Here is a 14,195-nt window from a genome sequence, read left to right as displayed (position 1 = left end):
TGGGTCCTGGGGAATTGAGCCTTGAACTGGGGTCCTTAGGCTTCACAGGCAAGTGCTTAACCACTAAGCCATCTCTCCAGCCCTCATTTGTTGTTTAATAGTAAGCTCTACAGTCTCCAGGAGCTGCTGGGTTTTCTGTTGATTTCTAGCTTTACTGCATTGTGGTCTGATACCCTATAGGGAGTGATGTCAATTTTCCTGAATTTATGGAAGCATGCTTTATGTCCTAATATATGATCTGTTTTAGAGACAGTTCCATGAACTGCTGAGAAGAATGGTGTTATGTGTAACTAGGGTGGAATGCTTTGTAGATGTCTGTTATCCTAATTGATCTCTGGTGGTGTTAAGCTCCATTATCTCCCTGCTGATTTTCTGCTTGGATGGTATGTCACACACAGCATCACTCATCTGGTTTTTTTTTTTTTTTAGCAGATTTTTTATTTATTTATTTATTTATTTGAGAGCGACAGACACAGAGAGAAAGAGAGAGGGAGAGAGAGAGAATGGGCGCGCCAGGGCTTCCAGCCTCTGCAAACGAACTCCAGACACGTGCGCCCCCTTGTGCATCTGGCTAATGTGGGACCTGGGGAACCAAGCCTCGAACCGGGGTCCTTAGGCTTCACAGGCAAGCGTTTAACCGCTAAGCCATCTCTCCAGCCCACTCATCTGGTTTTGAGTGCACACACCCTAAAGATGCTCCCCCTCAACTGCCTTGAGCGCAGAGTCCCCAAACACACCTTGCCCCTCACGTGTTCTGAGTGTCCAGACTCCAAATATGCCCCTTACCAGTTTAAGCACACAGGCTCCAAACAAGCTGGCACCCCTCACCTGGTCTGAGTCCACCTTTTCTCAACTTTTAATTTTTTTTTGCCTGCAAAACATTTAACCACATAGTGTTAAATGTTTATGTGTGCCAGTGAGATTCTTGGAGATTTTCCCCTCAGTCATTTTTCAGCCTTTTACATCATTATTATGTGATATTTGTAAGTAATCCTTTTTTAAAATTAATTAATTTACTTTTGGTTTTTCAAGGTAGGGTCTCATTCTAGTCCAGGCCTTGAACTCATGGCGATCGTCCTACCTCTGCCTCCTGAGTGCTGGGATTAACAGCATGTGCTACCATACCTGGCTAATTTATTTTTTTTATTGACAATTTCCATCGTAGACAATAACCCATGGTAATTCCCTCCCTCTATGCACTTGCCCCTTTGAAACTCCACTCTCCATCATATCCCCTCCCCCTCTCAATCAGTCTCTCTCTTTTTTTGGTGTCATGATCTTTCCCTCCTGCTATGATGGTATTGTGTAGATAGTGTCAGGCACTGTGATCCTACTGCAAAGAAAAAAAAAAAATCTCTCAATAATCAAGAGCGCTCATGAAATATTTTGGTGGTGGTGATGGCAGTAGTGCAGTTACTGTTTTGGTTTTTTTGAGTCAAGAGTCTTGCTTTGTAGCCCAGGCTAGTCTAAAACTCACTGTGTAATATGTGATATCCAGGCCATTTTGTGTCTGGAGGAGCACATTGTAAGGAGTCCTACCCTTCCTTAGGCTCTTAAATTCTTTCTGCCACCTCTTCCACAATGGACCTTGAGCCTTAGAAGATATGATAGAGATGTTTCAATGCTAAGCACTCCTCTGTCACTTCTTCTCAGCATTTTGGTGCCTTCTAAGTCATCCCAAGGTCACTGCCACCTGAAAAAAGAAGCTTCTGTAACCAAAAGTGAGAGGAGCATTAATATGTGGGTTTGAACATTAAGAGAAGTGTTTACTGGGTAGTTTGGTGAGCATAATATATACATTTAGCCAGACAGCAGCAGATGTTACACCCCTAGGGCTCATGACCACCCCTGTTGTAGGTTTTCAGTATCACAGATGTATTCCCTCCCATGTAGTGGGCCAGTCCAATCAGAGGGCGGTTGGTTTCCCCCATAACAGATGTGCCACTATTGCACCTGTTGGCTCATTTGGCCTGGCTGGCCAAATATAAGGCTTGTTGTGTCCACTGCTGAGTGTGTCTACTTTTGGTTTTCTTGAAACCCTAAAGCAACTCTAGGAACATGCTGTGAAACCAACATAGGGACACAGTTGTTTATCCATTAGAGGAGAATGGAACAATTATTGTTCATTTTTAATATTGATAGGTTAGTAATGAACTACTTACTGTATTGTTAATGCTTAGCCAAGTGTTTATATCAAGACTTTTTCAAATGAAAGGAAAATGTATTGATTGTGTGATTTCTGTCCTACTGTTTGTTTTTAAGTGTTTCTATGATTGCCTTGCAGAGCTCTGAGGAACATGAGTGCAATGATGGCATTTCCCAAGAGGATGAGGGATTTATGGGCATGTCCCCTCTCTTACAAGCCCACCATGCTATGGAAAGAATGGAAGAATTTGTTTGTAAGGTAAGATTACAGTTCCTTATTGTTGTCATGCTATATACTTAGCCCTTTCCAAACAGACCTAAACAAGAATAATAGTCTTTTACCCTTTGCCTGTGGGGAAAATCCATGGCAAGATGGGAACAGGGAGGTCTCATAACTAACCCTGTTTTCAAGGTATGATACATTTATAAAACAGATCAGAAAAGTTCAAATACCACCAGGATATCTAATTGGGAAATAAGGCTCTCCTGATTTAGATTAACAGAGTAAATGTCTTCTTGATTAGATAAGACAGTATGAAACAGAATTTGCAGTCATAGATGCCAAAAATATTAAAGTGTTATCCCCAAATCCCTTTCAGTTGTTTAAAATACTTTTAAAAATAAATTTGCAATGCCGGACATGGTGGCTCACACCTTTTTTTTTTTTTTTTAATTTTATTTATTTGAGAGCGACAGACACAGAGAGAAATTCAGATAGAGGGAGAGAGAGAGAATGGCGTGCCAGGGCTTCCAGCCTCTGCAAAAGAACTCCAGACACGTGCGCCCCCTTGTGCATCTGGCTAACGTGGGACCTGGGGAACTGAGCCTCGAACCGGGGTCCTTAGGCTTCACAGGCAAGCGCTTAACCGCTAAGCCATCTCTCCAGCCCACTCACACCTTTAATCCCAGCACTCAGGCGGCAGAGGTAGGAGGATCGCCATGAGTTCAAGGCCATCCTGAGATTACATAGTGAATTCCATGTCAACCTGAGGTAGAGTGAGACTATCTCAAAAAAAAAATTCTGGTGGCTAGGAAATGGTTCAGTGGGTAAAATGCCTGCCATAGAAGCATGACGACTTTGGCTTAGATCCTGAGAATCTACATAAATGTCAGACATGGCATGCGCAAGTAATTCCAGTGCTGTGCGTGCAACAACAGGGACTCCCGGGGGCTTATTGGCTACCTTGTCTGAGTCAGTGAACTCTAGGTTCCACAGAGACCCTTCCTCAAAGAATAGAAGTGGAGAATGACTGAGGATGATACTTGATGTGTGCTCTGGCCTCCACACGTGTCACACACACACACACACACACACACACACACACACTTCTGAAGGCCATGCATTATGGAACATGCTTGAAGGCTCAAGTAAGAGAACTGCCACAAGTTCAAAGCCATACTGGGGTACATAGTGAGTTTTAGACTAGCCTGGGCTACAAAGCAAGACTCTTGACTCAAATAAACCAAACCAGGGGGCTGGAGAGATGGCTTAGCGGTTAAGCGCTTGCCTGTGAAGCCTAAGGACCCTAGTTCGAGGCTTGATTCCCCAGGACCCACGTTAGCCAGATGCACAAGGGGGCTCATGGGTCTGGAGTTCGTCTGCAGTGGCTGGAGGCCCTGGCGCGCCCATTCTCTCTCTCTCTCTCTGTCAGTTTCAAATAAATAAATAAATAAAAATAAACCAAAAAAATTTAAAAAAACCAACCAAACAAAACAGAAACTGCACTACTGCCACCATCACCACCACCGAAATATTTCATGAGCCCTCTTGATTATTTAGAGTTGTTTTTTTTTTTTTTTTTTTTTTTTGCAGTAGGATCTAACTCTAGCCCAGGCTGACCTGGAATTCACTGTGTAGTCTCTCAGGCTGGCCTTGAACTCACAGTGATCCTCCTCCCTCTGTCCTCCCCAAGTACTGGAATTAAAGGCATGTGCCACAATGCCTGGCTAGAGAGAGTTTGTTTTTTTTGGTTTTTGATTTTTCGAGGTAGGGTCTTGCTGTAGCCCAAGCTGACCTGGAATTCACTATGGAAATCTCAGGGTGGCCTTGAACTCATGGTGATCCTCTTACCTGCCTTCTTAGTGTTGGGATTAAAAGTGTGTGTCACCAGCCTGTCTAGAGAGATTTACTTACTTGTTTCGGTTTTTCGAGATAGGGTTTTACACCAGCCCAAGGCTGACCTGGAATTCACTATGTAGTATCAGTGTGGCCTCGAATTCATGGCAGTCCTCTTAACCTTTAACCTGTGCCTCCCAAGTGCTGGGCTTAAAGGCATGCACCACCACGCCTGGATAGAATTTTTTTTTCTTTTCAATTTTTTTTTTATTAACTTCCATGATTATAAAAAATACTCCATTGTAATGCCCTCCCTCCCCCTACTTTCCCCTTTGAAACTCCATTCTCCATCATATCCCCTCCCCCTAGAGAGAAATTTTTATGACATGTAGCTTTTCATTGGTTTTATGAAGCCAAAAGCTTTATAAACTACATGTAATGGTAGATCCTGAAAGCTTGTTTTCCTGTATTCGTAGTGATCCTGGACAAATTGAGGCCAGTTCACTTAGAATACTATTTGTATACTGGAGCAGAGAGTGAAAAGAGAGTGTTAATAGGATTTGAACATAAACACTTGAGTGTCTTAGAAGTCTAAGGGCAAGGGTAGCTGAATATAGAGGCTGGTAAAGGTTTCCATAAACCTGGGAAGGTATAATTACTGTTTGAAAATTGGTAACAGAGATGCTAGCAGAACAATAGATTCATTAAAAAAATTTTTTTGTGGGGGGTAGGGTTTCATTCTAGCCTAGGCTGACCTGGAACTTATCAGAGTGGCTTCGAACTTATGGCGATCCTCCTACCTTTGCCTTCTGGGTGCTGGGATTAAAGGTGTGTGCCACCACACCCAGATTTGAAAAAAAATTTTAAGGGGGCTGGAGAGATGGTTTAGTGGTTAAGTGCTTGCCTGTAAAGCCTAAGCATTCCGGTTTGAGGCTTGGTTCCCCAGGGCCCACGTGAGCCAGATGCAGGGGGCACTTGCATCTGGAGTTCCTTTGCTGGAGGCCCTGGTGCACGTGCGCGTGCACACACACACACACACTCTCTCTCTCTGTCTGTCTGTCACTCTCTAATAATAAAAAAAAATTAATATATTTTATTTATTTATTTGAGGGGGTCCATGCTAGGGCCTCCAGCCTTGCAAACAAACTCCAGATGCATGTGTTCCCTTGTGCATCTGGCTTACGTGGGTCCTGGGGAATCAAACCTGGGTCCTTTGGCTTTGCAGGCAGATGCTTTAACTGCTAAGCCATCTCTCCAGCCCTTAAAAGTTTTTTTTTTAATTGACAACTTCTATAATTACAGACAATAAGCCATGATATTTCCCTCCCCTCTCCCATTTTCCCCTTCACAACTCCACTCTCCATCATATCCCCTTCATCTCTCCGTTAGTCTCTTTTGTTTTGATGTTATCATCTTTTTTCTCCTATTATGCAGGTCTGTGAAGGTATTACTAGGCACTGTGAGGTCATGAATATTGAGGCTAATTTCTATCTGGGCAGTTGCATTGTTCACTGTTTATAAGGAGAATTGGCCCAAAGAGAAACCTTTGTGGGGCTGGAGAGATGGCTTAGCAGTTAAAGCATCTGCCTGCAAAGCCTAAGGACCCAGGATTAATTCCTCAGTACCCATGTAAAGCCCGATGCACAAGGTGGTACATGCATCTGGAATTTGTTGGCAGTGGCTAGAGGCTCTGGTGCACTCATTCTGTCTGCCTTCCCTCTCTCTCTTTCTCACTCAGATAAAGAGATGCATTTATTTTTCAGAAAACCAAATTTTGTGCTGGGTATGGTGGTGCATGCCTTTAATCCCAGCACTGGGAATGCAGAGGTAGGAGGATTGCTGTGAGTTCGAGGCCACCCTGAGACTCCATAGTGAATTCCAGGTCAGCCTGGGCTAGAGCGATACCCTACCTCAAAAAACCAAAACCAAACCAAAACAAAACACCCCACAAAAACCCCAAAAACAAATTTTGTGTAAAGATACCTCTTTGAAAATTTACTTATTTGTGAGGCAAGGGATGGGGGAGAGAGAGTAAGAATAAGAGCGAGAACTGCTGCAAACTGGCTCCAGATGTGTGTGCCATTTTATCCATCTGTCTTTACATGGGTATTGGGGAATTTAAATTGGCTTAGAACATGGCTCCAAATTAAGAATGAGGGTACAGTGTCTGTTGAACATGACATTACCTATGGCTGTAACTCCTAGCCATTGCTAGGATGTGAGAAGTAATGGCAAAACCACTCTGGGTTAAATGCACAGGGAGCTGGTCAAGAAAAGAGAACTGCAGATGCTCGGACTGCGCAGTTAACTGCTGATTTAGCGTCATTGCAGAAGCGCTGTGATTTGACACAGCAGAGCTGTGGTATAGGACAGACTACCTGCAGATGCAAGGATTGGCCAGACGTGGTTTCAGGATTAAAGGCGTGCACCACATTCTTTTTCTCCTCCTTCTCCCTCCCCTCCTCCTCCCTTCTTTTGCCTCCCTCCCTCTCCCAGCCCCTGCTCCTCCTCACCTCCCCTCTTCCTCTTCTTCTCCCCTTCCTTCCCCTCTTTTCCCTCCCCATCATCTCCCTCCTCCTCCTCCTCTTCCTCACCTTTGGTTTTTCTCAGGTAGGGTCAGGCTCTAGCCCAGGATGCCCTGGAATTCACTATAAAGTCTCAGGGTGGCCTCAAACTCACAGTGATCCTCCTACTTCTGCCTCCCCAGTGCTGGGATTAAAGGCGTGAGCCACCATGCCTGGTGTGCACTTGCTTGCTCACCCGCCCACCCTCCCTCCCTCTTGCACATGTGAATGTGATGTGTGGTATATACACATATATGTGCAGATGAGTGTGCCTGTGCACATGTGTGCAGAGGCCAGAGGAGAATGGTGGGAGGTGTTCTCTTATTGCTCATTTGTGTATTTCTGAAGACAGGCTCTTTCCCTCAACTGAGAGCTGTTGTTTGTGAGCCACAGTGGTGCTTTGTTCCCACCCCTGTGGACTAAGGTTATAGATGTAGGTGGCCATGCCCAAATTTTTATGAGGACAACATAGTGAGATTCCATCTCAGGGGAAAATAAACTTTAAAATATTTTTATTTACTTATTTGTAAGCAGAGATAGATGGGAGAGAGACATTGAGAATGGGTGTGGCAGGGCCTCCAACTGCTGCCAGTGGACTCCAGATGCATTTGCCACCCTGTGTATCTGGCTTTATGTGGGTACTGGGGAATTGAACTCAAGTTGTTAGGCTTTGCAGGCAAGCACCTTAATTCTAGAGCATTTCTCCAGCCCTAAATGAACTTTATTATAATAATTATTATTAAAGTTATTTTTTAATTTATTTACCTGACAGAGAAAGAGGGAGGGAGAGCTAGAAAATGGGTGTGGCAAGCCTCCAGCCACTGCAGACGAACTCCAGACATGTGTGCCCCCTTGTGCATCTGGCTAACATGGATCCTGGGGAATCGAATCTAGGCCTTTGGCTTTGCAGGCAAATGCCTACACTGCTAACATCCCTCCAGCCCTATTATTATTGCTTTTGAGAGAGAATGAAGCAGAGAGAGAGGGAGAGGGAGAGGGAGGGAGGGAGGGAGAGGGGGAGAGAGAGGGAATGAATGGGCATGCCATGGCCTTTTAGCCATTGTGAATGAATGCCAGATGCGTGTGCCCCCTTGTGGTGCATGTGCAATATTGCATGCTTGTGTCACTGCATCTAGCTTAAAGTGGGACCTGGAGATTCAAACATGTGTTTTTAGGCTTTGCAGGCAAGCGCCTTAGTTGCTAATGTATGTCCAGCCCCCAAACAAACTTAAATTAAAAAAAAAAATTAGTTTACTTGAGGTGGGGAGAGAATAGGCATGCCAGGGCCTCTAGCCCGCATAAATGAACTCCAGATGGATGTGCCACCACGTGCATCTGGCTTACTTGGTTACTGGGGAATCGAACCTGGGTCCTTAGGCTATGTTTGGAGAAAAGGATTGCTATCGGTGCAGACATGCAAATGGATAAGCATTGGTTGTATGCAGTTACTACACTTTTATTCAAGGACTTGGATACCTGCAGAGTTTACTGTCCACAGCCTGTCTGTCATGGATACAAGGGACAGCTGAACCACTAGCAGTAGACATTTTTGTTTGGTGTCATTTAGTTTGATCCTCATGACTTCCTTATTAAGTACATGTAACACTGTTACCTGCATTTTATAAGTGAAGAAGTCAATACCTGGAGAGTTTGCAATTTATTAAACTCACACAACTGGTTAATATAAGAGACCCAAGACTTCCTGACCCCTTTGTGTTCTACTCCCTCATGTTTATTTGTTATGCAAAGAATGGGGAGAATTTCTAGCAAAAGCCACAGATGTGACTCCATACTGGTCTTTTCTTTTTCTTCTTTTTACTAACAAGAATATTTTACTTATAAAATGGTCATTTTGAATTACTGATTTTTTTATTTTTAAAATATATATTTTTCCGAGAGAGAGGGAGGTGCAGGCAGATAGAGAATGGGCATGCCAGGACCTCTAAACCACTGCAAATGAACTCCGTCCAGACACATGCACCACCTTGTACACCTGGCATTATATGGATACTAGAGAATTGAACTCTGGTCCTTAGGCTTTGCAGGCAAGCACCTTAACCACTGAGCCATCTCTTCAGCCTCATAGCTAATTTTTTTTAAAGTAATGTCTGTCGTGGAGGATCAAGGAAAATATGTATACATGGAATTGCCTTTAGCTAGACTAAAACAGCTGTCTTTTAAAGGCATATTCATGTACTTCTTTCCTTTTCCTTACAAAGACTCGCATTTTAAAAATACATCTTAGACGGGCGTGGTGGCTCATGCCTTTAATCCCAGCACTCGGGAGGCAGAGATAGGAGGATCACTGTGAGATCGAGGCCACCCTGAGACTCCATAGTGAATTCCAGGTCAGCCTGGGCTACAGTGAGACTCTACCTCGGAAAACCAAAAAAAAAAAAAAAAAAAAAAAACATTTTAAGGGCTGGAGAGATGGCTTAGCAGTAAGGCGATTGCTTGTGAAGCCTAAGGACCCAGGTTAGGTTCTCTAGTACCCTCATAAGTCCGATACAGAAGGTGGTAGATGTGTCTGGAGTTTGCAGTGTTTGGAGGCCTTGGGGCACCCAAATTCCCTCCCTTCCTCCCTTTCTCCCTCCCTAATAAATAAATAAAAACAAAACATTTTAAAAACTAAATTTTAAATTGTTGGGGGGGGAGGGGCGGGAGGGAATATGTATATATGTGTGGGCCCACCAGGGTCTCTGGTCATTGCGAATGACCACATGCATGTGTCCCCTTGTCACTTTCTGTGTCTGGCTTTACGTGTGTGCTGGGAATCAAACTAGGGTCTTTAGGCTTTGCACGTAAGAGCCTTATATGCTGAGCCATCTCTCCAGCCCCCAAATTACATTTTTTCTCAGCCTGTTTTATTTTCTCCACTATAAGACAATGTGGTAAGAGAGAAAGAGTTGTCTGGGACAAGTATTGCTAAGTAGACAAGTAAAATCACAAAGATGTTTGATAACATTCTTCAATAAACCAGGTTTGGGAAGGTCGATGGAGAGTAATCCCTCATGATGTGCTACCAGACTGGCTTAAGGATAATGACTTCCTTCTACATGGACACCGGCCTCCTATGCCTTCTTTCCGGGCCTGTTTTAAGAGCATTTTCAGAATACACACAGAGACAGGCAACATTTGGACACATCTCTTAGGTATGTATCATCAGTGGCATAATGAATTAGTGATTCACTTTACTTACTTTTATTTTCATGTATTTGAGGGTCAAAGCAACTTAAAAATGTATTAAAAAATAATCCCACTCCCCACCCCTGATGAAATTTCTTTCTGGCTTACTTTTTGTCCATCCTAATTTGCACTGTGATTTTATTATAATTCATATTTATTTATTTATATGTTTATTGTTTTTTGAGGTAGGGTCTTGCTCTCGACCAGGCTGATCTGGAATTCACTCTGTAGTCAGCCTCAAGGTGGCCTCGAACTCACGGTGATCCTCCTACTTCTGCCTCCCGAGTGCTGAGATTAAAGATGTGTGTCACCACGCCCAGCCTATTTATTTAGTTTTTGAGACACAGTCTCACTATGTATCCGTGGATGGCCTGGAACTCAGTCTTCCTGCCTCAGCCTCTTGAGTACTTAGTATACTAAGAGGTGTTTAACCACCATGCCTGACTTCTCTGGATCTTTGGACAGTATCATTAAGCCAGGCAGAAGAAGAGTTTCTATATAAAATGTGTGACATTTTAATAAGAAATAAAGGGAAAATATATTAGAAAGTAAGCGGATTTTTCAGTTATTTAGAATACTTCATTAAATTTCAGTTTGATGTGAAGTTGAATATGAGGTATAGTGTCTTTTCATCATGGTTGTCTATTAAATAAGAAATACAGATTAAGGAGTGGGGGGAGACTAGGCTTTTCTATTAAAGGTGCTGGGGCAGTTGAGTTAGCCATATGTGGTACCATATAACTAATCCCACAGCTCAGAAAGTTGAGTCAGGATTTTGAGTACAGGCCAGCCAGGGATACATAGTGGGATGCTTTCTGAGAAAGTGAAGTTCTACCACAGCGGCACACAATGGAAGCACTAACGCATTAAAGAAATTTCTTTTCTTTTTAAGTTTTTTTAATTCCATTTATTTTATTTTAAAGAGAGAGGCAGATAGAATAAGTGCACCAGGCTGTCTAGCCACTGCAAATGAACTCCAGATACATGCACCATCTGTGCATCTGGCTTACATGGGTATTAGGAAATCCAACCTGGGTCCTTGGACTTTGCAGGCAAGCACCTTAACCGCTCAGCCAAGGAAAACATAGATAAATTGAATTTCATCAGTTAAAAATTAGTGTATGTGACAAATATTGTCAAGAATGTAAAAGACAACTCAAAGAATGAGTATATTTATAAATCATATGTCTGATCTACTAAAGAACTCAAATTATAAGTCTACGAGAAAAAGCTTAGTTTTTTTTTTTTTTGTCTTTTGAGGTAAGGTCTCACTGTAGCTCGGTTGACTTGGAATTCACTATATAGTCTCAAGGTAGACTCGAACTCATGGCGATCCTCCAACTTCTGCCTCCTGAGTGCTGGGATTAAAGGTGTGCACCACCATGCCCAGCTAAAAGTGTAGTTTTTGTTAGCAAAGCTGTTCTGTAGATATTTCTGCAGAGAAGGTCTATATATGACTAGTAGATACATGAAAATGTTTATTAGCATCAGTCATGTAAGGAAATGCAAATCAAATATGCTGAGGTGCAGTGAGGTACTATTTCACTCTTTCTAGGATGGCTGTGATTAAGAAAGTGGAAAGGTGGGGTGTGGTGGTACACGTCTTTAATACCAGCAGTGGGGAGGCTGAGGTAGGAGGATCGCCATGAGTTCAAGGCCATTCTGAGACTACATAGTGAATTCCAGGTCAGCCTGGGCTACAGCAAGATCCTTTCTTGAAAAACAAAATGCAATAAAATGCGAGGGAGGGAGGAAGGGGTAATGAGTCTTGGCAGTGATAGGGAGAATTGGGGCCCTAGTGTGCTGCCAGGAGGAATATAAACAGTTCTTCAAAAAGTTAAACAGAGTTACTAGCATTTCTACTCCAGTTATATACTCTAAGATAATTGAAGTAATTTTCATATAAAAATATGTACATGAATATTTATAGCAACATTATTCATAATAGCTTGATGAATGTATGAACTAAATATAGTATGCCCCTCCAATTGAACATTATTTGGCCATCTAAGAAAGATGAATTGCTGCTATTTGTTAAAACATGGGTGAGCTCTGAAAATACTTAGTTAAATCAAAGCAAACTACATAATTGTATGATTTCATGTACATGGAACATTCAAAAGGGCAAATCCATGGAGATAGAAAAGAGACTTGTGGTTGACTAGTGGTGGGGGAATAGGAAGTATTGGATAACAGTGAGTACATGGTTTCGGTTTGTTGTGGTAAAGAAGTTTTAGAATTAGTCATCGTGGTAGTACAACTTTAGTAATGCAGTAAATAGTTTCTGGCCTTATTCCATTTGGCTTGTGTTTCTTTTTTTCTTGAGGTAAGCTCTCACTCTAATCCAGGCTGACCTGGAATTCATTATGTAATTCACTGTGTAGTCTCAGGCTGGCCTCAAACACATGGTGATGTTTCTACCTCTTGTTCTCAGGTGTTGGGATTAAAGGCATGCACCCCCATGTCTGGCATAGTTCTTAACCCCATGTTAGATTTCTACTGTTGCCTCCAAGCTCACTGGCATAATGAGAATACAATAGTCTAGTCAAATTTGTTGCTGACATCTAAGTAAGAATAATTTTAAGTTAAAAAATTTTAATTAAGGCCTGGAGAGATGGTTTAGTGGTTTGCCTGCAAAGCCAAAAGATCTGGTTCAATTCTCCAGGACCCACGTAAGCCAGGTACACAAGGGGGCGCACGCGTCTGGAGTTTGTTTTCAGTGGCTGGAGACCCTGGCGCGCCCATTCTCTCTCTCTGCCTCTTACTCTCTCTTTCTCTGCCTCTTTCTCTCTCTCAAATAAATAATAAAAGTTAATTAAAATGATGAAACGATCACTTACTAGCTTCTGTCTGTCTTCCCTAGCCCTTCCCTAAGCAGTAGAGCATGGGCCCTCACTGCAGAGAACAAGAGCTGCATTGTAGCTTGGCTGGAGGCACAACTAGCAGGGAGGCTATGGCGCAGGGATCGCAAGTCTGAGGCTGCCTGGCCTCCGAGTCCAGGGCCAGCTTGGGTGTCTTAGTGAAACTGTTTCAGAATAAAAGTTTAAAAATCAGGAAAAGGCAGGCTGGGGACAAAGCTCAGTAGGGGAGTGCTTGCTTAGCATATTTTGGCCCCTACAAAAGATTAGCACCAAATAGCCTAAAAATGTACTTTACTGTTTCTTAATATTGATTCTTCTTGGTCAGCTGATGAAGCACCAAAGAAACAACAGATATAGGCAAAAAAAGGGAGGGGGGCTTTGAAAACTGGGTTATAATATATGTGCACAATTTCATAAATGAATTTTCACTTTTCATCTATTTTATTTATTTGAGAGTGGGCGAGAGAGAAAGGAAGTGGCAGGTAGAAAGAGAGTGTGGTTGCGACAGGACCTCCAGCCATTGCAAATGTACTCTAGATGCATGCGCCACCTTGTGCATCTGGCTTACACGGGTACTGGGGAATCGAACCTGGGTCCTTAGGCTTTGCAGGCAAGTGCCTTAACTGCTAAGGCTTCAGCCCTCATTCTAGATCTAAAAATGACTGTACTATCTGGTTTATTTTTGTAATGCATCTATTTAAGGTTGACACAGTTAATCTTTTAACATATTTTATTTTTATTATTTGAGAGAGAGAAAGAGAGAAGAGAATGTGAGAATGAATGGACATGCCAGGGCTTCTAGCCATTGCAAACAAATTCCAGATGTATTTGCTACCTTGTGTATCTGGCTTATATGGGTCCTGGGGAATCGAACCTGGGTCCTTTGGCTTTGTAGGCAAGTGCCTTAACTGCCAAGCCATCTTTCCAGCCTGATACATTTAATCTTATTTATTTCTTTGCAAACAGAGAGAGAAGAGAAAGAATGGGTGCACCAGGGCCTTCAGCTGCTGCAACCAAAATCCATGTGCACGTGCCACTTTGTGCATCTCACTTGACCTGGGTACTGGGGAATTGAACCTGTGCGTTAGATTTTCCAGGCAAGCCCCTTAATCACTGAGCCACCTCTCCAGCCCAAGGTTGATATATTTAAGAGTGATAAGTTGATGTGTACATATATTTGTATGTATACAGTGTTGTAGTTTATTTGTTTTTAGAAACAGGCTCCTGTGTGTCCCAGTCTGGCCTCATACTTAACATGTAGCACAGTCTGGCTGTACCTCCCAAGTCCTGAGATTATTTGGGAGGTGGTAGATGTATGCCATCATGATGCTGGGCATTCAGCCCAGGGCTTCTTGTGTGCTAGGCAAGTAATTGACATCTGTG

The 14,195-nt window shown here is 42.8% G+C and overlaps 1 protein-coding gene across 1 annotated transcript in view; it reads left to right on the top strand.

Moving 5' to 3' along the window:
- Window positions 1–14,195, top strand: part of Adipor2 (adiponectin receptor 2) — a 49,368-nt gene that overhangs the window by 19,949 nt on the left and 15,224 nt on the right. Inside the window, exons 3-4 of the mRNA XM_045137521.1 lie at window positions 2,285–2,404; window positions 9,746–9,917. Coding sequence (XP_044993456.1) covers window positions 2,285–2,404; window positions 9,746–9,917 — 292 coding nt within the window. The remainder of the gene's footprint in view (window positions 1–2,284; window positions 2,405–9,745; window positions 9,918–14,195) is intronic.

Source organism: Jaculus jaculus, chromosome 18 (assembly GCF_020740685.1).
Source record: "Jaculus jaculus isolate mJacJac1 chromosome 18, mJacJac1.mat.Y.cur, whole genome shotgun sequence".
Lineage (NCBI taxonomy): Eukaryota > Metazoa > Chordata > Mammalia > Rodentia > Dipodidae > Jaculus > Jaculus jaculus.
The sequence above is the reverse complement of the archived record's forward strand: the minus strand, read 5'-3'. Positions and strand labels throughout refer to the sequence as shown.